Genomic DNA, 25,775 nt, shown 5'->3' on the forward strand with positions numbered 1-25,775 from the left:
TGCCTCAACAATCCCAGAACACAACAGTGGTGATGAGGGTGGGATGTGCTGCTAAGGAAGAAGAAGCCAAGAGTCATTAGGGGTAAGACCAGGCATCAGCACCCTGGTAGGAACGATGTTCCCCCCTGGAGGCAACCATATCCTAAGGGACCTGTCCCTAGGATCAACACAGAAGCCCTTAGGAGCACAAGGCATTGAGAGACTAGTAACAGTAAGCCATGGCAAAGATTGGCAAGCTGTCAGAGTTCGACGTATCGCACCCAGAGCGATGGAGCTCGTACATTTCACGAGTCGAAAATTATCTAAGAGTGAACCAAGTCAGTGAAGATGGCTTAAAGACTGCAATGCTACTATGCTTGTGTGGCCAGGAGATGTTTGACATAGCTGAAAATTTAGTCACCCCTGCAAGTTTAGAGTCAGTCGCCTACGCTGAGCTCAAGAGAAAACCTAAGGAGCATTTAGAACCAAAGCTCTCCGTCATCACCTGGAGACACGCATTTGAACAGAAGGAACAGCAACCTGGAGAGATAGCTGCCAACTTTGTGGCCGCACTGAGACAGGCATCCAGGCTCTGCAACTTCCCAGACTTAGAAGACCGGCTCAAGGACCGACTGGTATGCAGCTTGAGAAACAGGGACAGCAGAGGCTGTTTGCGAAGGAGACTTTGACGTCCCAGGATGCCTTAAAAGAAGCAATGGCAGAACAGGCTGCCAGGGGAGCTGTCAAAGCCTTACAGCCCTCCAAGAACGTTGCCAGTCAGATAACAATCCACCATGAAGACTCTGCAAGAGCCGTCAACCTAGATATGGACAATGAGATCGACCAGCTGCAGAAGCTACCAGAAAGAGGGCATCAGCCACTTGAGAAAGCAGTTCCTTTCACTAGTTGTGAGGGCTGTGGAGGTTGACACTGGTGCTCTGAGTGCAGGTTCCATACAGCAGTTTGTCAGGCATGTGGCAAACAAGGCCACATCGCCATTGTTTTCAAAGGTCGCCAGAGGGAATCTCTGCCAGAAGACTTCCCCAGGAAAGGCACAGGGTCCCCGGGGCAAAATAGAGTTGGATATTGCTCCAGTAGAAGGAGCATTTTAAGAACAGGAGCCCATTGCCCCCTTAAAGAAAAGCTTAGGCTTAAAATTAAGCTTCAAGGAATTCCATGCTCAATGGAATTGGACACCTGGTCAGCCCTGTCCATAGCTTCTCAAAGAACTTTTAACTACATTTGCAGTCACAGCAGCAAAAGAGTTAAATTCAAGCCATCAAATCTAGTGTTGATGGATTTTAAAAATTTCTGTGTAGCAGTTAAAGGGGAAGCTACATTTAAAGTACAATTCAAAGAGTTTGAGGGTTCCCTCGATGTTGTGGGAATTGAGCGTACAAGCCTCATCTGGTTAGATTGATTTGATGCCCTGGGCATACATGTGACTGGCATTAACCGAATGAAAGCAGTGGACCTGATGACTGTCTGCCAGGAATATGCTGATTGTTTTCAGCCCTAGCTTAGGGAGCTCCAATTGCCCTCCACCTTGATCCAACGATAACCCCAATCAGGATCAAGCCCCACAGAGTGCCTTTTGCCCTTAAACCTAAGATTGATGCAGAGCTAGATAAGTTGGTGCAGCAGGGTGTGTTGCAACCAATAGATAGCAGTTTGTGGGAAACTCCCATAGTCACACCACTTAAACCCAATGGTGAGGTGCATATCTGTGCATACTATAAGTTCACTATAAATAAAGCACTTCAGCAGCATGCATATCCGGTACCTGTAGTCAGCCATATCTTGGCATCACTACAGGGAGGTCGCCTATTTGCCAAGTTGAACTTGGCACAGGGGTATCAGCAACTGCCCGTGGATGATGCCATGGTGGAAGCTCAAACAATAGTGACCCATAGGGGGGCATTCAAGGTTCATCGCCTGCAGTTTGGGGTCAGTGTGGCCCCAGGTCTTTTCCAGAGCGTTATGGAGTGCACACTCAAAAATATCCCAGGTGTGTGCCCTTACTTCAATGATGTCCTCATAGCCGGAGAGTCAGCAGAAATATTGGCAGGCTGCCCCTCCCTCACTCAGAACCAGACCCTGCACCTGCTGCATGCATCCTGGCAATCCAGGACCTGCCAGAGTCTCCCCTTCATGCAGGGGATGTGGCTGCTGAAACAGCCACTGACAAAACACTCAGTTGTGTTTTGAACTGGGTCCTGAGGGGGTGGCCAGAAGCCAGTCTGGGAACAGAATTTCACAGCTTCATCAGAAGGAAGGATGAGCTGTCAGCATTCAAGGGCTGCATTCTATGGGGAAGTCAAGTCATAGTTCCACACTCTATGAGGACTAGAGTCTTAGAATCTCTGTATGAGGGACATCCTGGGATAGTCAGGATGAAGTCACTATTGAGAAGCTAGGGTTGGATAAGGATATTGAGGTCCAAGTAAAAGATTGCAACGTTTGCCAGCAATCCAGACCTGAAATGCCTCAAGCCCCAGTACCTCGCTGGGAAACCACACAAATCCCATGATTGAGGATTCACATAGACTATGCGGGACCATTCCAGGGACAGCTGTTCCTCATTGTCATGGACAGTTACTCCAAATGGCTTGAGGTCGCACCTGTCCCTACTATGACTACTGCCAGGACCATCCAGGAACTGTGCAGAATCTTTGCCACACATGGCTTACCCAACAGGACACAATTTACTGCTACTGAATTTCAGTCCATTTTGAGGACTAACATGATTAGGCATGCCACTTAAGCCTCCTTTCATCTGGCTTTGAATGGCCAAGCAGAGTGTATGGTCAGAACGACCAAGGAGTTGTTAAAGAGAATTGTTTCTGGTGATGCAGCATCAACTGGCCCCGGTCTACCTAGTTAGGCAAGGGAGCTGGCAGACCAGGAACCACCAATGGTATTGAGGCATTCAGAGTGGTCATGGAAGCCACCGAAGTACTTGCAGGACTATGTTCATGTCCTGAATGTGTGAACTATCTAGGGGGGAGGGGCATTATGTATTGAGGAGAATTGATACGAGCAGTTGTAAATGGTTAACTGTTGTATTCATTTAAACTCTTAACTGTCTGTCTACCACTTTGCAAGTTTGTCTTTTGAGCTTTAAATTCATTGGCTGCCGCCTATCGGCGGTCCGTATAAATATATGTCAAAGCGACTGTTAGAGCTGCTTCTGTGTTAAACTCAATAAACATTCTGTTACTTTCCACTTCGCCTCATCAATGCCTCAACAATCCCAGAACACAACAACCTTAGTTTCAAGGAAGCTGGTTTAACATAAAATTTAAAAAACAAGTTTTATTGAACTCAGAATGTTCTTGGCAGTGTATTCAGTTTAATCATTGTTATTTGGTTTATTTAGTCCAGATGCTATCACTGCCTCAGAAATTATAAGTAATTAGAGGTTTTGGAAGAATTAATAGTGGCTCCTGGGCCAAACCCCCATTTTTATAAAAAGCTGAAGAAATATGGTGAAATTGATATATGTTATTTATGCATCACATAAATAACAGGCCTGTTATTTATTAACAGGCATGTTATTTATTAACAGGCATGTTATTTATGCATCACTTAAATAGGCATGTTGCCCCATCTTTGTAAATTCATAGAAGATCACTGCAAATAATGTGAAAACAATCTTTTATGATCTTAAAATGAGATTAAAACAACAAAAATGTTTGTGTATACAGGACACCTGAGAACATTTTCAAAAACCATAGTTATTTTATTTAGCTTCCTCTTGGAGTAAGCTAGAGTTCAAAAGTTAGAATAACAATTCATATTGTTTAGGTTTATTGTTGCATTTGGAACTAAAATCAGCAGGATTGTTCATGTCACTCTACATTATTGTTATTATTTACCTTAGATGTTCTAGCTGCTGTAAGTCATTATAAGTCAAAATGAAAATGAAATAGACATCAATAGATAAATAAGTAAACAAATTGTATGTTAAAAATCCGTTAGTTCTCTTAGCTATATCCAAGGAGAAGACCCTTGAGAAAAATGGTCAATTTTTGGCACTGTTCTATTTACAATTTATTTTTTTAGCCCCAGTTTTTCTTCTCCCTCCTTTTTTATTCCTATTTTTAAAGTTATACAGTTTCATAAATACTGATGATATTGTCATAAAGCTGTATTTGTATTTTCTTTTGGTTTATTTACTTTATTATATAAAAAGATTTTGGCCTTTTAAAAAAAAACATTACTTTTAATAAGTTTGGATCCCACTGTTACCCTGAGTGCTAGCCTGCAGAGTCATATTGTCAATGCCTGCTGTCAAGGAAGAGAAGAGGAAAGAGAAATTGGGCAGGGGACAAGATATGTATCCGTCTCTAGATCACTTTTTCTCTTATTGGAGTGGTTGTATCTGAACCAGTGAAGTTGGAATGCCAGAAAACTTCTTGAAAAAGAGCTCAATATAACAAGCACTGTTGAAGACCATCCAGGAACTCTGTCGTTCAACTAGGATCAGAGCCAGCTTGCAAATCAAATCACATCAGTTCTGGCATTTATCATATAAACACATTTGTTTTATTCTCAGATACAGTAGTGGGCATAGAACTGTAATTTTATTTGGTTTCTTTAAGTCAGCTTTGATTTTTCCCCCCCACATCTCAAACTTAAAACTCTTCTGTTTAACTATGTTTTACTGGATAGACCACAACTGGCTCAGTTCACCCTAAGCCGGGATAGCAAAACCACAATGGCTGAGTTCAGACACTGAATTACAAACAGTTAAACCACACTATAGCTTAGCACAAGTGTGAATGTAGTGGGTGATTATCTTTATCTTCTGTTTGTTTGTCTTGTGTCTGTTTTATTACATTCAACTTCTACAGCCTCAAAATAAAGCTGAAGAATGGGATACCCTGAAGAGACATTTCTAAGCCATTTCCCCTTGTTATGCTTTTCTGCAAATCACCCCTACCCATTTCCCATTGCCCTTTCTTCCATAAATAAAATATACAGATATCTGTACTTTGATAATAACTCTACTTGCTACTATTTTGCAAAGTGGGCCATGCGTGAAGGCTTGGGATGACAAGAAATCAATCTCATATTGGAATTCCTATCTTTTTAATAGAAATGTTGCCAAGCAAAAAAGATTGGTTTCCATGACCTGTATTATACTGTCAAATTTCTGCTTTCCACTATGAGAAATAAAACACATCAAATAAACATTGGGATTCTGAGAATCCCAATAAATATTCTAGACTTAATAAGCAAGCATTAGATAATTGGATACAGCTAAGATTAGGCAGAAGATGGGTATAGTGACATTTAATATATAGGCTCTTTTCCAATGGTTGAGAAAAAACAGGGAAAGTCAAATTTGATAGGAGGACCAGCACCAAAATCTATACAGTCAGGTTCATGCCAGAGCCCACCATCCACATTTCACTCTTGATCTTGCCAAATCTTCTCCATGCTATTGCCATTGTTTGCTACACATAGACAAGCACAGACATAGGGAGGAGGAGGAGGAGGAGGCAGAGATAGACAAGTCTCTATTAGCCTTCTCCTATGACTCAATTGATGATTGAGGTTGGACCAACAAGGAAAGATCCTATGTGCAATAGTAATGATGGCAGGCCCAATTAAATGGGGAAACTTTTGCAGGTCAAGACATACTTAGGAAGTAAGAATAGAGCAGGTTGATTTCTGTTTATGTGTTATCAGTCACAGGGCCAAGGCAGCGGGGGCCATTCCCTCAATGTTTCCAGGATGACTTCTCAGGCCACATGAAACTACATCACAGGCTGCATCCGGCCCGCAGGCCTTGTGTTTTACATATCTGCCTTATAGCATGAATCCGGTATATAGAGGAAGAAAGGAATTGATCTTTAGTGTGTGGTCCTTGCTATTTCACTTTACAGCACCATTCTCAACCTTCTTTGTATGCATATGCATATCAAGATCTCACATGCTCAGGAATTCTAATATTTGTTATACAAGTTAGGAGGCTGGCCTAGAAACCAGGATACTGTGAGTTCTAGTCCCACCTTTGGCATGAAAGACTGTTGTGGGGAAAATAGGAGGAAGAAGGACTATTAGGTATGTTCAACACTATTTTAAAAAATAACAAAGGCAGGTTAAAAGTAATAAATACATAGACCATCTTCAATTCCATTTCTATGGTTACAAGGTACCCTTTTGAGACCTTTTAAATGTACAAAAAAGAGCTGTGCTGGCAGGATGGGCTGTATATTTGGATGGAGATCATATTAGGAATAAAGGTATCATTATGAGAAAGTCAGCAAAAGGGGGCATAGGTTTTGCACAAATCGCACATTTTTCTCAATAAAAAATACTGAAATTCATTTAGAAATAATTGCTAAGCAAGAGAAAGAAAGAGAACCACTTCACCATTGAGAGAATCTCAATCTAGTGACAAGAGTGCTTGCTCAGCTGCTCCTGGGGGGCTGGGGTGGTCAGTAAAGCCCCCTGGCTGCTTCTTTTCTTAAGGTTCTTTATCTTAAACTAGTTTTGATCTGGCTCACCCACTGGATAGCTCCATCCTCCCATTGGGGGGGCCATCAGAATCTCCTTGAAGCTGACAATTCCAAATGGCTCTACTCTGTTTTGTTTTTCAGAGGTTCAAACAGTAAGAAAAAGAAAAGAACAAATCAACATGTTCCTTTCCTTAACTGTAAAAAAAAGGGGGGGGACCAAGACAACCTGGGGGAGAAAAATCAAGAACATTATACAAAGGACATTTTGCTGAACCCCCATCTCTACCTCACTGCTTAAAGCACTAATGCTGGTTGCCTGTTTCTGGATATTGCTAAGGATCTCTGCTGTTCCACAGCAGGATTATACATGTTCGTTAGCTCCATCTCTCCACCGCCACCCCAATTAAAAAAAATGTATAATTACCTCTGCACTTGGCATCTGAAGTTGCAGTACAGTCCTTCTCAATGATCTCGTCCTCCTCACACACTGTGCAGGGGAAACAGGGGTCTACATGGTTGGCTTCATCGGAATACGTCCCCGCCGGGCATTTCTCACACAATGTGTTCTGACTTTCCACACAAGGTAAGACAAGCCCAAAGCCCATTTCACAGATGCGACACTTTTTACATTTATTGCTCTCATCCCGATAGAAGCCATAGATGCATTTGCAGATAGTGTTGTCCGATTCCACACAAGGAGCCGACATGCTCTCCAGGCCCACACACTCCTTACAGGGCTTACAAGGCTCAGTGGCACTCACTGTGTCTGAATAGCTGATGCCTGTAAAACATTGGAAGGTCAAAGCGAGTAAACTGAGTGGTGGGTTATGAGATGACTGAATTGAGCACACTTCATTTGACCATAGGGGGCTCCTTTCATCCAGATATAGGCAACTCTGAGGAAGCTGGAGGCCTGAACAATGGTTATGGGGAAGCCACGGGCTGAAATGTATGGGACAGTGATACCAATCATGGCTGCGTCATATAAATGGCAAAACGACACATGCAAAATTGAGGGAAGATGTTTGTTTTCTTTTGAGCTTATGTCAAGGAAATAATGTGGATCCCTTGGGCAATCTAGACTCTTCTCACAATGCCTGTCAAGCTGACCTTCTAAAAATGATTCTTGAAATAAAAAAATTAAAACAAGGGCTGGCATGCTGCAAAATAAAGTACCAATCATCAGCATCACATTTGCTGTGTGTTGTGAGGTCCCAGAGAAGCGCATATCCTGGGAGCAAGTTCATATTCTATAAATGGGTATTTTGTGATTGATCAATCAGACTTTGTGGTAGGCCAGGCCAGGAAACAGATGCAACAAGTTTGCCTGAAATTATACTTTATTAAACTTTACTTCTTTGTAACTATTTCTCTAACGTCATCACCATGGCTTTTCGCATTGCCCAAGCAATCATTCTTCGTCCATCACATGGTCTCAAATTTCCAAATGACTGTGCCTTACTTGTTTGTCACTTACATGAATTTTAACCTAAAAACTGGAAAACACGGTACAGTTTAGCATTTACACCACAAATAGAGATGGCTTTAAAGAGATGCAAAAATGGGTTTTAGAGACTCAGCTTGCTCACTTCTGCTTTAGCAGAATATTTAAAAGGGGGGGGGGGCTTCCAAAGAAAACCAGTCCATACAGTTTGAGCCTGATAAACCTTTATGGTGATTATGACAAGGTCAAGTGCTAAGATCTACCCAGCTCCCCTTCAATACTTGTAGCTGCCCTTCCTCTTCTGATCATTGAAGCTTGCCCTCCATGGCCATTTTGGGTTGGGCACTGAGAGAGATCAGGCACCTGGCTTCCACAGAGACATCTGATTTCTGATGGTTATATCTGTTTAGAAAACAGGTGCACACCACCTGCTTGGGAGATAGATTTGAACCAAGAAAAGGGCTGGTTCTGCCAACTGTAAGTTGTTGGTTCTATTCCAAATGAATGCATTCCAATTTTCTGCTGCTTCTCCTTACAGGAAAACATTGGTTGTGCTTTTTATTGTTTTTATCATGGGGGAGGGGTGCTGTTTTCATCCAATTTTCCATAAGTTGAAAAGGGAGTCTTTGGTTTCTCATTGTGCCTAACATTTCAGATGTTTGAGGGCTGAAGAGAAATTGACAAGCGTTTGGTCAGTGTCCTCCATCTAGCCCAAGTGATGGGTTACAGGCAGAGCTGAAGGAAATGGGGGAGGCAGGAGTACATCTAATGGTCCTCACAAACTGTCCACCATACTTGGGACTTGACTATACCTGTGACCTGAAAGGACAAGCCTAGGATGACATTGTAGGGAATTGTCCCAAGCCTAGGATGACATTGTAGGGAATTGTCCCAAGCTCCCTCCTACTTCACATGTCTGCTCTCCCAACTAATCTATGATCCAGGTTATCTCTCTCTCTCTCTCTCTCTCTCTCTCTCTCTCTCTCTCTCTCTCTCTCTCTCTCTCTCTCTCCCTATCATCATTCTATCTGTCTGTCTGTCTGTCTGTCTGTCTGTCTGTCTGTCTGTCTGTCTATCTATCTATCTATCTATCTATCTATCTATCTATCTATCTATCTATCTATCTAACTATCTATCTATCTATCTATCTTTTATGTATCTTTTATGCTGCCCATCTTCGCTCAAGGTGATTCAGTTGCCCAAGCCTGCCCCATCACATGTGGGTGCAGAGAAATAAAGCTAGAGAAATCCACTAATCACCTTAGTCTCGACCTACAGGAAAAAATAGCAAAAAAGGTTGTAAAAATTTGCATTATTCAATAACACAGAAATTCTGTTTAAATATAAAAGCTGATATCTCCCCATTCCCTACACAAACATAAGTCATTAAAGCCAGTGATCACCATCACCAATTTTGGTATGAATTATATGAATTAATTACAGCTTGTATAAAGGACAAGTAGTCCTCCTCTTACAGCCATTCATTTAGGGACTGTTCAAAGTTAAAACGCCACTGAAAAAAAAATTATGACCCACTCTCACACTTATTACTATTACAGCATCCCTATGGTCATGTGAACAAAATTCAGGTGCTTGGTAACTGACATGTATTTATAATAGTTGCAGCCTCCCAGGTTCATATGATTACCATTTGTGACCTTCCCAGTTGGCTTTGGACAAACAAAATGTGATCCCCTTAACAACTGCAGTGTTTTACTTGACAATCATGGCAAAAATAATTGTAAAATTGGGCATGACTCACTTAACAACTGCCTTGCTTAGCATTGACAATTCTGGTATCAATTGTCCTAAGTCGAGGACTACCTGTATTCTCTTTGGAAATTTCTGCCGATCAGTTTTACTGTAAACTTGAATTCCAGATTATGGGATAGGAATAAAACATTTCTCATTTTCCACATCATACATGACTTCCAAAGGGGTCTTGATCCCTGAACAGTCCTTGTTTTAGCAAAATTATTTTGTATGGTTTCTATAAAGAGAAAATGATAGTTAAAGGTTCTTTTCCACAAAGTAGTGGAACCAAACTAAACATGCTGTAGAAATTTAGCTATTGATATTTAGTTCTCCCACTTTCCTAAATAGAAACAATTATAGGAACTTATGGAACTAAAAAGTCATATCTCTTCTCAATGCCATAATCTACTGCCAAGTTCCTCTTATTGAAGTACTTGGTGGCTTATCTCATGCTCTAGAAAGACACAATTGGATCTTGCATTTCCCAATAACTGTTATTAGAAGCTAACTCTCAAAAACTGGGTATAATGTGTAGAAATCATGACTAATAAGCATTAATGACTTTAGCAGTCATAAACTGGTCTAATGTTCTATGTTTGTATTAGTGGGCATCATTACCTCTCATGGTAATGAATTCCACAATTTGGCTGTCAAGAATAATTTCTTTTGAATCTGTCCTAAATCCCCCTATATTCAATTTCATTGGGTTGACTTTGAGTTCTAACTTGAATCACATCCACTTTGTTCACATGTGTAATGTATTATATACAATTATATTAGGTTACCCTTTATTCAACTTATTTTTCCTTAAGCTAAAACCCCATAAATCTTAATCAAGTTCTTTGATTTTATATGCACTTTGGCTATTGCAGTGTAATAACAATTCCCATAAAATTTAATAAATTTGTTTCCAGAAAATGGAAATGGAATTCCATACTTATTTACTTAGTATTAAGTGCTAATTATTACATAAAGTTTACTGTTGGATAGTTATGTATGAATGATTGATTATGTGACGTCAAGACAGCTGACTCTTAGTGACCACATAGTTCAATTTCCCCTAAGACAGGGGTGTCAAACTCAATTTCATTGAGGGCCGCATCAGCATTGCAGTTGCCCTCAAGGGGCCGGGTGGGTATGGCCAGGGTGGGCGTAGCCTACTGGGTGGGCGTGGCTAGAGTGCGCATGGCCTACTGGGTGGGCGTGGCCAGCTCTACATCGTTCGCATCAAGGGTGCCTATGGGGGCCTGGGCAGGAGTGGGACAGATCTGAGGGTCTCTGGCAGAAGGAGGGTCTCTGGGCCAGGGTCAAGGCAGTGGGGGCCGTTCCCTCACTGTTTCCAGGATGGCTTTGCGGGCCACATGAAACCACTTTGTGGGCCGGATACGGCCCCCGGGCCTTGTGTTTGACATGTCTGCCCTAAGATAACCTGTTTCTAGCTTGGTCCTGCAGATCTTCTAATGAATGGGAAATAATCAAAGAGAAAAGCAACCTGGAATTAAGGAGAAACTAACTAACCAGTGAGAATAACTAACCAATGAAACAACTTGCCTTCAGAAGTTGTGGGTGCTTCATCACTGGACTTTTTAAGAAAAGACTGGACAACCAGTTGTCTGAAATGGTATAGGGTCTCCTGCTTGAGCAGACAGTTGGACTAGGAGACCTCCAAGGTCCCCTCCAGCTCTATTCTAATTGATGTGGTTGAACATACTTTCAAGAAAGCCACAATCTATCACCTTTCCTAAGTATATCCCTTGTTTGCCCCTTCAGGTCCTAAATTAAGCAGTACTTTGTGAGCCCTGAAGGAGGGGGGAAGATACGTTGGACTTTGTGTAACTATGTCTGGAAGGAAAAATTCACTTGCTATTAATTGCTGTATAGTTATCATCTGCTCATATCAATAAAATTGACCCAATTCCTTCACAAAGAACGCATAGGATGAATCATACACCACTGAGTATTATAAAAGTGCATTTTACTGCCTAAAGAAGCTATATATTTTGATTTAATGGGGAGTTAAATTAGTGGAAGGAGCTCAGCACACAAGCTGACAAGGTTAAACAATGCATTACGATTTTGCTTTGGCTCCAGTGAGCCTGACTACATAGAAAAGAAGAGCAGAAGCTCTCCAATTTCATAGGTGCCAAGAGCTGGAGGTTGGGTAACACGAAATGTCTACTGCTAGGATCAGGCTCTAAAGAGCCCTGTATATTTTAGATGGCACAGAAGGAACAACACTACCAAGAAATACTCTTTTTGACTGCAACTGCATAGATTGATCTGAGAATTTGGTCTCAACAGCTTCTGAGGAGTATTCAGTTGAAAAGAGTTCCATGCAGAAACATCCTTCTGATATTTTACCTTCAGTTCTAATTCACTTGAAGAATTAGACAAACCATTTCCAATTTTTTCCCCCAAAGAAAATGATGGTTTGTCTGAAATTCTCATCATGAATAAAACATTGTTGCATTTATTTATTTGGAAGAAGCCCAAGGGTCTATCAGTGAATGTTCAAGCATAAACTTGGAAATGAATTTGGGTATCTACAGGACATTTTCTGTACCTCCATTTGTCTTATACAAGGCAAGAAAGACCTATGAAATGTGATGGGAGTTGGCACAATGATTCCTCTCAGGAGAGGCAGGAGACTATGTGGCCTGATTTTGTCCTTTTTCAGACAGTTTTCATTGCAAGCATATTCTGATTTGTGCTCACACTAAATTTTTTCTCTGCTATTATTTCTAAACTATTTCCTAATATATTTAGTACATCAGAGGTTATGGATTTATTTAATTACAGGATAAAAATGACTGAAGGATTTTAATAGGATGAATCCTCTCTTAGTTTCCCTAATCTTATATCATAGGTCTTACGTTTACCAACTTCATCTGAATCCAGAGGTTCTTAAGAGTGGAAGCCTGATGGTTGATTAGAGGTTCCATTGAGATCTCTTCTTGGATTCTCACATTTCTAATAAATCTCAAGGAAAGGCCTCCAAAGGCAAATCCTCCCACTGGTCTCTTTCACATTGAGGAAGAAGGAAAAGACGGGAAAAAAATATTAACCAAAAAAATGGTATCTACAGTAGTGCCACTCAACATTTCCAATAATAAAATAGCACTAGAAGACATTCAAAATAAATTATCAAGCCCCTCAAGAATAAGAAAAATAGGAGCCTCTTTCACATAAAGGGAAAACAAGGGAAATTGCAGGACAGATGTAATACAATGTTATTTGAATCAAATTCTGACTGCCCATCCCAATCACTTCTCAGTGCTCACAATTTACATCCATTTGAATTGTAATGGATTTTAATCTATGCAAAATCTTTCTCATCTTTCCATATAAGCAAACAAATCAGCCCATATGACATTAAAAAAGAACTTCAGCTAAAAAAAAACTCTCTGAATAGTATTTGATTTGATAAAGCAGCTCAGTTCTTGCTAAGCTATTTCAAGTTTCTCTCTTGCCAGTTATGTTATTAAGGAATAATAAATGTATATGTGGTCAACAAAAGATGGGCAAGACACTACAAGGACTGAAAAAAGTTATTCGTTGGAGGCAGAGTCCACCTGACCTAAAAAATTTCAAATTTAAACAAGAGCAGGATGGACAGAACAGCTTAAGAGGAGGTACTGAGGCAAAAGTAGGGAAATTATGAAGATTCCTAAGAACCTCATAATTAAATAGCTGGAAAAACCTGAAGTTTAATATTCAAGGCTTTTAGTAACTCTTTCTATATCCATTTATACACAGTACAAGATATGAGAAATTAATAAAATGGTAATGTCTCCTTCCAATTAAGCCTGATACTTGAGGACTTCATGAACAAGTTCATACAGTTTTCATTTCAACAGCAATGGTTGACTGCTGTCTTTTTCTCTGGTGCATTTGACTTCCCAATATAGTCTAGACTAGTCCTGGAATTCTCAGGTGCTCTTCAAACCAGAGCAGTTAACCAGACCTTCTGAGTTTTCAAGCTCAGACAAAATCAACATGGTGCATGTATGGTAGGGGTGAAGGATGGGGGGCGGGAGGGAGGTGAACAGAGAAGTTATAGGTGTAACCAAGACATTGTACAATGACTCCCATGATTGTAATGTAGCTACTTAAGGACACATAGAAGAGATGCCTCAGAAAAAGGATGAAGTAACTCTAATGTCAAAAACTTGTACATTGAGAAAAGCCAAACAAGTAAGTAATAAGAGGAAGAAGGAGTATTACATATGTTCACCACCTTGAATTATTTATAAAAATAATTCAGTAAAGGCAGCATATAAATAAATAAGAAAATAGGGGGGAGGCATAAAAACCCTTGCTTGGACTCAACAAATCAAAGAAAAGCAACACTTTCCTGAGACAAATTATAGATATTTTACAAAGAGTAAATATCATTGGATTCTAATATGCAGCTTTTCAGAAAATATATATGAAAATAAGACTGAGATGAAGAGAAAATATTTTCTCATTAAATGTGCCTAATAGGATAATGTGCTTTTTTCAAATGTCATGTAAAAGCTCTCCAATGCAAATTACTCAATGAAAATCAGTCTAGCTACATGATCAGTGATGTCAAATGATATATTTCCACACCACAAAATCTAAGAGTTTGGTACATATGCCTATTAGTTTATACATTAATTTATAACCATAGCAAAATTTATCTAAAATTACTCCAATCCATATCAGTTCCATATATCACATTTAATATTAATAACACTATTTGGCAACATGTGTTTTTGTACATGTTGGCTGCATAATGATTTTTTAAAGTTATTTGTGGGAAATAATTATACAATGCTGGAATCCTTGTGTACCTCAAATTCTAGGAAAGCCAATTTTAATAATGTCAAAGGAATGCTAGATAGGATTCTTAAGCAAGAGACCGAATAGCTAAGATATCAAAATGTAAGGCAATGGGAATGAAGCAAAAAATCCTAGCATGTTCAGACATTAGCTTGAAGACATAAAGGCTTATAATACACTGTAACTTGGCATCCCACATCTCCCATAACGTGCCCTCACACAATTAAGATCTTTAATAAAACAAATTCCTAGATTGTGCAGTGTATTGTACTCATTTCAACTCTCTTTTAGATGAACATGTGGAGCCTAAAGGGCAAGGTGCATGGACAACAAGGGCAGTAAACAGACCAACTTGTCTGTCCCTGCTATTCTACTCATGTTCAAGCTGTTAAGCATGCCAGCAAATCTGTGGGAGGGCAACTAGAGCAGTGTTTCTCAGCCTTGACAACTTTAAGATATGTGGGCTTCAGATTACATCATTCTGTTCCAGGGTCTGGAAACTTCCAGATGCTTCAGCTCCCATCAATCTCAACTAATTTATTTGTTTGTTTTTATGGTTTATTAAATTTGTTTGCCACCCATCTCACCACAACCATAAACTTTGTGTGTATTGTAATAAAATATGTCTTCTCAAACATACCGGATTGCTTTCTTGGACCAAAATGACACAAGTAATTGTCACAGACAGTGACAAGGAAACTAAAATTCAATTGTTAAAAGGTCCTCAGGATGAGCTATTGAGCAATGCTGAGAACAATGATAAGGGAGGGTTTTTCCCCAGTACATTCAAATAAAGAAGAAGGAGATGATCTGAAGTACCAAGCAGGTGGTGAACCATGAACTGTCAGATCTATTCAGTTGTGATTTTGCATTTTTGTCTTATACACTGTCTGTCTGTCTGTCTGTCATCTATTATCTTAGTGGCTTCATTGTTTCACTGTTAGCTCCCCAAATATTCATGGCATCTTAGAAGGAATGGTACCAACTTTTGATTCATTTGAAGAAATTGAAGATCAAGGCTTCTTTTGTTTTGGGTGTCTTTTGAAGAGGCGTAGCATTAAGCCCATTTTTACTCTCTGAGATTTGGTAGGTTTCTTTTTTTTAACAATGCTTATAAAAATGGTAACTAAGGAAAGAAGGAAATAAATAAATAAGCATCAGGTTGGCAGCCTTCCACCATCACCACCTTTGCTCCATATTATGTACGGGTGGTAGTGTGGAGGATCATGTATGATCATGCTCCGACTTGCATCTGTTTTCCGTCCATTAGTTATGGGAAAGATTTAATATGATGGTGTCCAACGTAAACATTAGATTAGAGTGCCAAAATTGCTGACTTTCTGCTGAGCTGCCACTTTGTTCCAGTGTCTTGGGTTTCATTTGCTCTCTTCAGGGAATTTAGTTTTGAATGTAAAACAATCTTTCCTTGACCTGTCCCATATCTACTACTTCCTTGTCTGCTTTTTCCCCCCATAGAATTCCCCATGCTATCATTCCCCCAAAATGTCTGTAGAAGGAACAGTTGTTTTAAAGGTTATAGGAACACAGTCACCAGCTAGCTCAAAAGAATTGACCTTTTATGTGAGGAAATCAGAACATAAGCATTTATCCAGGATGATTATTTACTGCACAAGTACTTAGCCTTAGTCTCCCTGTGGTCTCTAATTTGAATGAAGAATAGGACAGAAAAATATCAAAATATCATTTTGATCCTAAAGTAAAGGTAAAGGTAAAGTTTCCCCCGCACATGCATGCTAGTCGTTTCCGACTCTAGGGGCCGGTGCTCATCTCCGTTTCAAAGCCGAAGAGCCAGCGCTTGTCCGAGGACATCTCCGTGGTCATGTGGCCGGCATGACTAGACGCCAAAGGCACACAGAACGCTGTTACCTTCCCACCGTAGTGGTCCCTATTTTTCTACTTGCATTTTTATGTGCTTTCGAACTGCTAGGTTGGCAGAAGCTGGGAAAAAGTAACAGGCGCTCACTGTTATGAGGCACTCGGGATTCGACCTGCCAAACTGCCAACCTTCTGAGCGACAAGCTCAGCGTCCTAACCCACTTATATATACACACACACTTACACAAACGTCTTTGGAAAAAAATCACTTTCAGAATGGGCACAGTTCCAACAGTATTCAAAATAAGCATTTGGAGCCTCTCATGAGCACAGCACTTTCTATTATTTATTCAAGCCATTAAACTCTTTTCAGATTCCTGCATGAGCCTGAAAAATAGCTGTGGCTATTCTGAGGGATCATGCACCACTTAAAGCAGCCACAACTTTCTTTTCCAGGCACATGTGGAAACTCAGGCTGTGTTAATACATAACAGAGAAGAGCTTTTAGCAAGGTAAAGTCTGAGGCACTTCTCAATAGATTTCAAAATTTGTCCAGCCCTATTTCAGAGACCACAACCGACAATTGACAAATTATGGTGGCAAATAAATATGAAGCATTTTGGATTGAGTATGGACAATGATTGTGCCATGCGTTTTTCTTTGCCCTTGTTTCATTAGCCCACCATAGCCCCATACTGAGTGAAGGGATTGATCCACTTTTCCCATGGGTGTTAAAGGATTCAGCTTTAATTTACCACTGATATGTTTCCTTCCTTCTTGCTTTCAGACCAGTCTAAGACCCTACCCACTCACCCCCATTTTGCTCTCCCTTTTAATGTACCACATTAGTCTTAATGAGCTCTCTGATCTCCTGAGGATATTCTTGGGAAATAGCCATTTTTCTTCTGAATAACAGGATGCACAAGTCACTCTACAGATTGAATGCTTCCATCACGACATGCTGGGTGCTCATTTAAACTTGCCCTTTGCTGTCACTATCAATGAGAGCATGGCCTTTGTCCCTGCCCTCGTCAGCAGCCTCTGTCAAATCCCCCCTTGTTAATTCTTGGGAAAAGGAGTAATGAATCCTAAATTGCAAGAAAGGAACATTAAACAGCTAGGACATTTTTTTTTGAAACCATTAGGAGCTTCTGAGAGCACCATGGAAGACTTTTATGATAGGGGAAGTGCTATAACTTAGTGACTGAACACATGCTTTGTATTGCATGCCCCAATACAATCTTTGCACTCTTCAATTAAAATAGGGGTACAAAGGCTTCTCTGGACTGAAGATAACAGCTTTTCACCGCTGTTCTATAAAAAAAGTAGTGGGAAGGGCCAAAACAAAACAAGATATTCATTTCCATGTATTTGTATCAGTCTCTGTGTGTGTCTGATGTGCCTTTGGGTCATTGTTCACTTCTGGAACTATTTGAACTAATCTCTGCTAGCAGTGGCGAAGCGTGGGGGGTGCAGGGGGGGCCGGCCGCACCGGGCGCAACATCTGGGGGGGCGCGACCGGCGGGCTAGGGCAAGGCAGCTCGCGAGCGAGGGGTATTTGTGCCTGCGCCGACACAGAAACGCTTCTCTCTCCGGGTGGGGGAAGGCTCGGCGGCTCCCTGGGTCTATATATGCCTCTGTATGCGCACGGCGCCGCGCGCTCCTGCGAACGAGAAAGAAAGAACGGCAGCGGCGTCGTCTGCGAGCCTCGCCAGCGGCGGCTTTCCTCGGTGTGGGCGTGCCTGCGTCTTTGGGTGTGAGGCTTTCGGAGAGGCTGCCTTTGGCTCCTGGTACTTGCAGCCGGTGTAAAAGAACAAGTCTGTGAAAGCGGGCGAGAATTTCAGGGGGGTGGGGGGGGACGGGAGATCGCGGGAGGCTCGATTCTTCTTACGCCAGGGGGGTGCCAGGCGTGCGGTGCGAGAGCGAGGGGGCGCAAATTACTTGCCTTGCCCCGGGTGCTGACAACCCACGCTACGCCACTGTCTGCTAGCCCTAGTCACATTCCCATTCTCCCCACTGGAGCCTTTGGCTTTTAAAAAAATTAAGTACAATCTCATACATGCAATTATCATTACAAAGTATTTCAAAATTGATAGTTGTATCAGGGAAACTGGATTCAGAATGGTAAGATGAAGAGTTCCTATAGATCAGGATGAGGTAAGGAACCCCTTCCTGTGATGCCTTAACCAGGATTTCAAGATCTCTGCTGAACCAATCACATCCTGTGATGGATACTATTTCTTCTTTTACTTCACATAACAAAGTTGGAGAAATATCATTGTTGCTATTGTTGTTATTCCATAGTGTTGAAAACAGAACACAAATAGGATTCCAAAAAAGCATATGCTCAGATCTATCTCTAGACATTAGATCTATATGTGGTTCCACCAAAACTGAATGTGAAAAGAAATCTACCAAAAATGAAGAAGGAGAAGAAAACAAAATAAATATAAAAACAAACTGTGGAAATTGTTAAAAAGAAAAGAGAAGCCAAAGCCAAGAAAGACAAATATCTCTAGAAAGAACAAAGAATTTCAGAGAGCTGTGAAAAGAGTCAAGAAACAGTATTGGTGGAAACACACATGGAAAAAAAAAGAAAGAATATCTTCCAAAAGATCTCTGAACTCAGAACCAGGTTCCAGTCTCAAATTGAAGGATAACAATGGACAGATAGTAATTAATTAAAAAAAGATCAGAGAAAGATGGAAGGAGTATATTGAAATACTATACAGCAAAGATGTCAACATCCAAATACTTTGGACCATATTACATATTTATGTCAGCCGTTCTACTCATTGCAACTTTCAAGAAACTTTAGAATATCAGCAATCTGCCATTACTAAGTCAGAAGGCTACAGGTATTGATGGAATACCCAGAATAAAAATCAGTAAAGATTCTAACCAAGGTTTGCCAACAAATCTGAAGAAGGATAACAGTGGGGGGGGAGAATGAAAGAGTTCAATCCACACTCCAATGACAAAAACAGAAGATTTAACAAAGTGTGCAAACTATCATACAGTGTGCTTAACTTCACATGCTATTAAAATAATGCTTAGGATCATACAATGCATGTTAGAGCCTTACATGGAAAAAGTGATGCCAGTGTTCATGTTTAGAAAAGCCTCTAGAACAGAAGATATTGCTGCTGATGCAGTATGATGGGTAATTGAGAAAGCAAAGAATACACCAAGGAAGTTAATATGTGCCATTGATTACAGAAAAATCTTTGTTTTAATTACCTGAATCTCTCAAAGTTGTTTAGAAAAATAGGAATCCAAGAACATGTTATTGTCCTCATACTAAACTATGTACAGGCCAGAGCTATAAACCAGACAGGAATGGCAAAGCAAACTATTTCTAAGGTAAAGGTAAAGGTTCCCCCGCACATGCGTGCTAGTCGTTTCCGACTCTAGGGGCCGGTGCTCATCTCCGTTTCAAAGCCGAAGAGCCAGCGCTTGTCTGAGGACATCTCCGTGGTCATGTGGCCGGCATGACTAGACGCCAAAGGCGCACGGAACGCTGTTACCTTCCCACCGTAGTGGTCCCTATTTTTCTACTTGCATTTTTTACGTGCTTTCGAACTGCTAGGTTGGCAGAAGCTGGGACAAGTAACAGGCGCTCACTCTGTTATGCGGCACTCGGGATTCGACCCGCCAAACCGCTGACTATCTGATCAACAAGCTCAGTGTCCTAACCCACTGAGCCAAACTATTTCTAGTTTGGACTAAAACACTGTTCTTATTTATTCAATCTACATGGTGTGTGTGTGTGTGTGTGTGTGTGTGTGTGTGTGTGTGATGGACAGAGAGGGAGAGGGAGAGGGAGGGAGGGAGAGAGAGAGATTTGAAGAAGGCAAGTGTGGTTTCAAAACAAGAGGAGGAAAGTTCAGTCATCTGTGCTGATGACACTTCTCCAGTAGCCAAAATTCAAAGGATCTGCAAACTCTATTGAGAAAAATACCAACTGGTCTTTGAAGAAGCAGAATAGAATGGCACTGACACTTTCAAATTTTGGTGTTGCAGAAGACTTCTGAGAGTACTGTAGCCAACAATAAAACAAACAAATGGATCACCATTCAAACTAGAGATATTACCTGTGGCACAAATGACTAGGCTCAAATTATCATGCTTCAGACACATTATCCAAAAACCCAATTCTCTGCAAAAGGCTCTTGTGCTGAGAAAGATGGAAAGAAAGAGAAGAAAAAAGATGACCAGTAGCAAGGCGGGTGGATACTGTACAATTACTCAATCAATCAATGGTGATTAATGCATTTTGGGAAGAGGAGAAGGACCAGATTAAGGATAGTTCATCATGGAGAAAATCTAGCTATATAGTTGCTAAGAGTCAACACCAATGTAATGACCCATAATCAATAAAAACCTCCAAAGCTGCAAAGCCTGCACAACCAAAAGGGTAACAAGATGACAGAAAGTCCTGATTGATTGTCCTTAAAATCACTGTCTGATATTCTAAATATTACCTTACACTTTAGAATATTTAAATGTTCCCAGAAATTGCACCCTGGTAGAATTAAAAAGAAAAAGTAGGCTGATGTAATATTTTAGGGATCTGGGGAGTGCTCCAAAAAACAGATTCATTTCACTGGTATCTTATCACTGTTCCTTAGGAGTAGCAGTAGCATTTAGACTTTTATACTGCCCCATAGCACTTTTTACAGCATTCTCTGAGCAGTTTACAATGAAGAAACATTACTTGCATATCGTCACCAACAATCTGGGTCCTCATTTTACTGACCCTGGAAGGATGAAAAGCTGAGTCAACCTGCAGCCCCATCAGGATCGAACTCCAGGATGTGTGCAGAATTTTCCTGCAATATTGCACTTTAACTACTGCGCCATGAGGACTCTTCTTAGCCACATGTCTTCTGTAAAAGGATGGTTCCATTTGGTATTCACATTGCTATCATCCTACTCCACTGCAATAGCAGTTCTAAGGCTCATCCCTTATCCATGAACATCCTTCTTTTAACTTTTCTATTCATAGAGTAGAGTAGAGTAGAGTAGAGTAGAGTAGAGTAGAGTAGAGTAGAGTAGAGTAGAGTAGAATAGAATAGAATATCCTCTCCCTCCTCTTTCTCCTTTTCTTCCCCTTCCTCCTCCTCCTCCAACTGAACACTAATCAACCTGAGAGATTTTCTGTCACTGCAATCTCTGCTCCTGAACTTTCATGTCTTTCTCCATCTCATTAAAATAATAAACATAAATGATGGGAAATTACAGGAAATATAATTAAGGAGTTTCATAATTTGCATTTATGCCATTTATAATACATAAACATCCGAAAAATAATCATTATAATTTTCTAAATTTCCTATTAACAAACTGACACTTCTGCTTTATTAGCTGTGCCCTTGACTGACATGCAAAGGAAGTCTGGCAAGTCCTTCTGAATTCACACCAAGGAAAATTTGGGAGTAGTGTCTTCTGCTAATTTTACATGTCACATCTAGGACAGCTAACCTTGAACTGGAGAAAGACTTATTTCTAAAAGAGCTGGGGAAAAATTGGAAAAGCTGAAGTTTTGGTATACATGATATGTATTTCCACAGTTTGGAAATAATACAAATATTTACACCTAGCAGATTTACAAGAAGAAAGGGACAACTGATCTTCCTGATCACCAAACCCTCTTCTAAAATTATAGAATAGTTACCAACAAGGCAGTTGTAAGCTCTTAAAAAACATTCCATTCTGTTCTACATACTCTCATTATTTGAACTCCTGCAAACCTTGAGATAGCTTGAGTATTAGGATGGTCATCTCTTGCACTTAGAAATCTGAATTCATTGCTAATATATTTCAAAAGTGCACTAAGGGTTTTGGGCTAATCATTACTATGAATTGGCAAATCATTACTATGAACATTTTCCTTTTGTATTTGAGTTCTCCTTCTGCCAGAGTCAAAACTGCAACTGCTTTTGGAAGGACTCTAGAGGGGCTCATCAAAGGCTATTGAAAGGCATAGTTGTGTATCATAATACCCGCCACCATCACCCCAATCAGAAGCCATCATGGTATCCCTATATGTTATTAAAATGGCATAAGAGATCTTCACATTCTTCTAATCTGCTAAGACTTTCTCTCATCTCTGCATGAAGTGGGATTTACATCCAGCTTTGGCTGGACTGCCCAAGCACACAGCTATCATTAATCTGCATAATCCCTTACTCTAAACTGAATTATTTATGGGGGCTATTAGACTGGTGCAAAGACAGCACCACATTCAGGGAAGGAAAATGACTGGCCCACATGGCTGAGTTTTTCAGCCTAGAACAAGAGATTAATTAAGCCATACTCCTTGTCATGAGAACACCAGACTTTCAACAACTTTTTTGTGATATGGTGACCAAAATTGGCTGCAGTATTACAGGTGTGGTCTTGCTAGGGTTTTATAAAGCAGTACTAATACTTCACAAGATCTTGTTTCTAAGCCTCTATTTATATAACCCAGGATTGTATGAGCTTTTTTGGCTGCTGCTGCACACTGCTGGCTCATGGTCAAGTGTTTGTCCACTAGAACTCCAAGGTCCTTCTCACAGTTGCTGTTTTTAAGCCAGGTCTCACCTAATCTGTACTTGTGCCTTTGATTTTTCTGCCTAAGTGCAAAAATGTTCTTTTCCACATTGAAACTCATTTTGTTGGATAAGACCCATTGTTCAAGTTTGTCAAGATCTTTTTGGATCCTGAGTTTGTCTTCTGGGGTGTTGGATACTCCTGCCAATTTAGTGTCATCTGCAAATTTGATGAGTTCCCTTTCTATTCCCTCATCTAAGTCATTGATGAAGATATTGAAGAGTACTGGGCCTAAGAGGGAGCCTTGTGGTACCCCACTGCTTACTTCTCTCCATGTGGATGTAGTGCCATTGAGGACTACTTGTTGAGTACGGTTTGTCAGCCAGCTACAGATCCATCTGGTGGTGATGTTGTATGTTCCACCTTTTTCTAGTTTAACAAGGAGTAGGTTGTGGTCTACTTTATCAAACGCCTTACTGAAATCTAAGTATACTAGAGCATTTTGCTGGTCTACTAGTTTAGTCACTTTATCAAATGGAGGGTTAGCTAGTCTGATAGTTGTACACTTGCCTATATATAACATGCCTGTTGTACACTTGCCTCTGGGTATATCTATAAGTCAAAGTAAATATGAGGGGGGGTGGGAATCAGAAATTTGCCTTTTGAAGAATTGTTTTGGAAGGTTATGAAGCAAGTGAGAGCTTTTAGATTTAAGCGGAATTCTGTCCACTAAACTTTGACTGAAATTTAAGGTTGAACTTTGCATTCTTATCACTGCAATTATTTATATTTTTTAAAAAAGGATAATTCATACACGATTCTTAAAATATTGTCAATTAAATGTGTAGGGCTAGTCAACTCATTCTTACATGCATTTATTTGGAGGTAAATTGCATCTATCTAATGGTACCAACTTCTGAGCAGATATAAACTCAATCAAAAATTTTAAAAAAATCTATCTGACCAATTGTTCTTCAGCCTTGGAACAAACATTGTAAATTTTGAAAAACTCAATTCATCTCACTATTGTCTGACATTTTGGTTAATTCTAATAAACATATTTTCCAACTATGAATTTTGCTTTTTTATTATTGTCAATAAAGCATCTTTTCCCCCTGAATCCTTTCTAATTTAATCTTCATCATTTTTCATCATTTGGGAGGAAACCCTTAGAATGGTTTTGTCATTTATCTTTCGTTTTTTAATTTTTTTCCTGTCTTGATATTTCCTTTGGGTCCATGGATTCCAAACCATATATTCTCATTTTGCAAAACTTATAAACATCTCAGAACCACAAGGACAACACCAAGGTCAGCTGTATGCAATGTTAACATGAAACAGAAGCATATGTGTTTGTCCCTACCACCGCCCACATACATTATTATGCTGCATTCAATGTGGTAGACAAATGTGGGAGTTCTCGTGTGGTAGACATAAATCTGTAGTTCCAATGTGGTAGACAAATAATTAATCTGTTAATAGTGAGCCTTCTTCCCACCCATATTCTCAAATAGCTCTCCCAGATGAGGCAGCAAAAATTGCCATCCAGTAACTTTCTGGAATTTGATGCTAAAATGAATAAGAAAAGAAGAAATGGGCTCTCCTTAACTCAATAGGAGTTAAAAGTACTCAATCTGTACTCAGAACCTAGCCTAGTGCAGTCGTTGGAGCTGCCAATGAGCAGCAATCTGGAAGTTATGGTAAAATGTGGCTGTGTAGGCAGTTCTGTGTGCTCCTCAATAGATTATACATCTACTCCATAATGTCTATGAAAATTCTCAGTCGTCCAGGTCATCTTTGGGATGATCTGCTCTATAAACTGCACTAGTTGCAGAATATGCTTCCAGATTCAATGTGCTGGTGATGACCTATTAAATCAGTAATGGCATGGGACCAGATTATCTGACTCTCTCCAATCATATTTACCAAAGCCATAGGTCCAGCATGGGAGATTTGCTTTGCCTCCTACCTTCTAGAAAATATCATTTGATTGGAGACAGGCAGCATCCACCCTTTGGAGCATCATCCCTCCAGAGATCAGACTGGCCCCAACACCACTGGACTTTTGTAAAGCCTTAAAGCTATGGGTGTGCCATCGGGCTTGGGAATCTGGATGTATGCAATGATTGTGTTGATTGCCAGTTGTTTTTATATCTCAGCTATAGATTCCGTTCCATAGATTTTATATAGTTTAATATTTTTTATATGTTTAAAATTGCATTTTTCTCTTTTTGCAGTTTTTAATTACCTAGAATCATACATTTGAGGTTTGATATAAATGGCTATATGCATTGAAATAACTAATTAGCTAAATAAGTATGAGGAGAGATGGAATCATTAAATCCTAAGTCTAAAATTGCCTATCTCATTGCTGTTTGACAGTTTGGAAAGTTATAAGAGAGAAAATCCAGCTTGTCTTGGTGGTATATACAGTGGTATATGATTTCTGCAGTACTGTGTTACTTTGTTTTAATTATTTATATCATTTTCTTTATATTTAGTAATATAAGGATATAGTCATTGTCCACACACCTTATATATGGTTCTCTCTCTCTCTCTCTCTCTTTCTCTCTCTCCAATTTTAAAATAAATTTTAAATGATACATAGATGATGTTTTGAAATGATGGCAGATTAAATGAATCACCCAGCTCAAAAAGCTTCTTCTTTTTTTTCTGTTCTTCTTGAAAAGTGCTAAATGGGTATCTGAGCCCTCTGAGATTTGACAAGAATCCGAGACCCAAAACCAATTTGCTTTGTATTTCTTCCTGCCACCCCTCCACCCCCCATCTTGCAAAACGTGGCCACTGGCTTCTCTATTTTTTTCCTGCACAGTCAAATGCCAATACAGCAACTCTTCCAAGGTCAGATTCTTAGTTGGTATTTGATATCCTGCATCTCTGCTGCCCTTCCATGTTGAGATTAAGTAGCAGCCATTGATTTTGCAGAA

General features: G+C 40.1%; 1 protein-coding gene across 1 annotated transcript in view; it reads right to left on the reverse strand.

Annotated features, from left to right (window-relative positions):
• Positions 1-25,775, reverse strand: part of NGFR (nerve growth factor receptor) — a gene marked incomplete at its 3' end in the record, with an annotated part of 64,461 nt that overhangs the window by 12,987 nt on the left and 25,699 nt on the right. Inside the window, exon 3 of the mRNA XM_081343043.1 lies at positions 6,874-7,230. Within this exon, the coding sequence (XP_081199169.1) occupies positions 6,874-7,230 (357 nt within the window). The remainder of the gene's footprint in view (positions 1-6,873; positions 7,231-25,775) is intronic.

The sequence above is a fragment of the Vipera berus genome (genome assembly GCF_964194415.1).
Source record: "Vipera berus genome assembly, chromosome: Z".
Taxonomy (NCBI): domain Eukaryota; kingdom Metazoa; phylum Chordata; class Lepidosauria; order Squamata; family Viperidae; genus Vipera; species Vipera berus.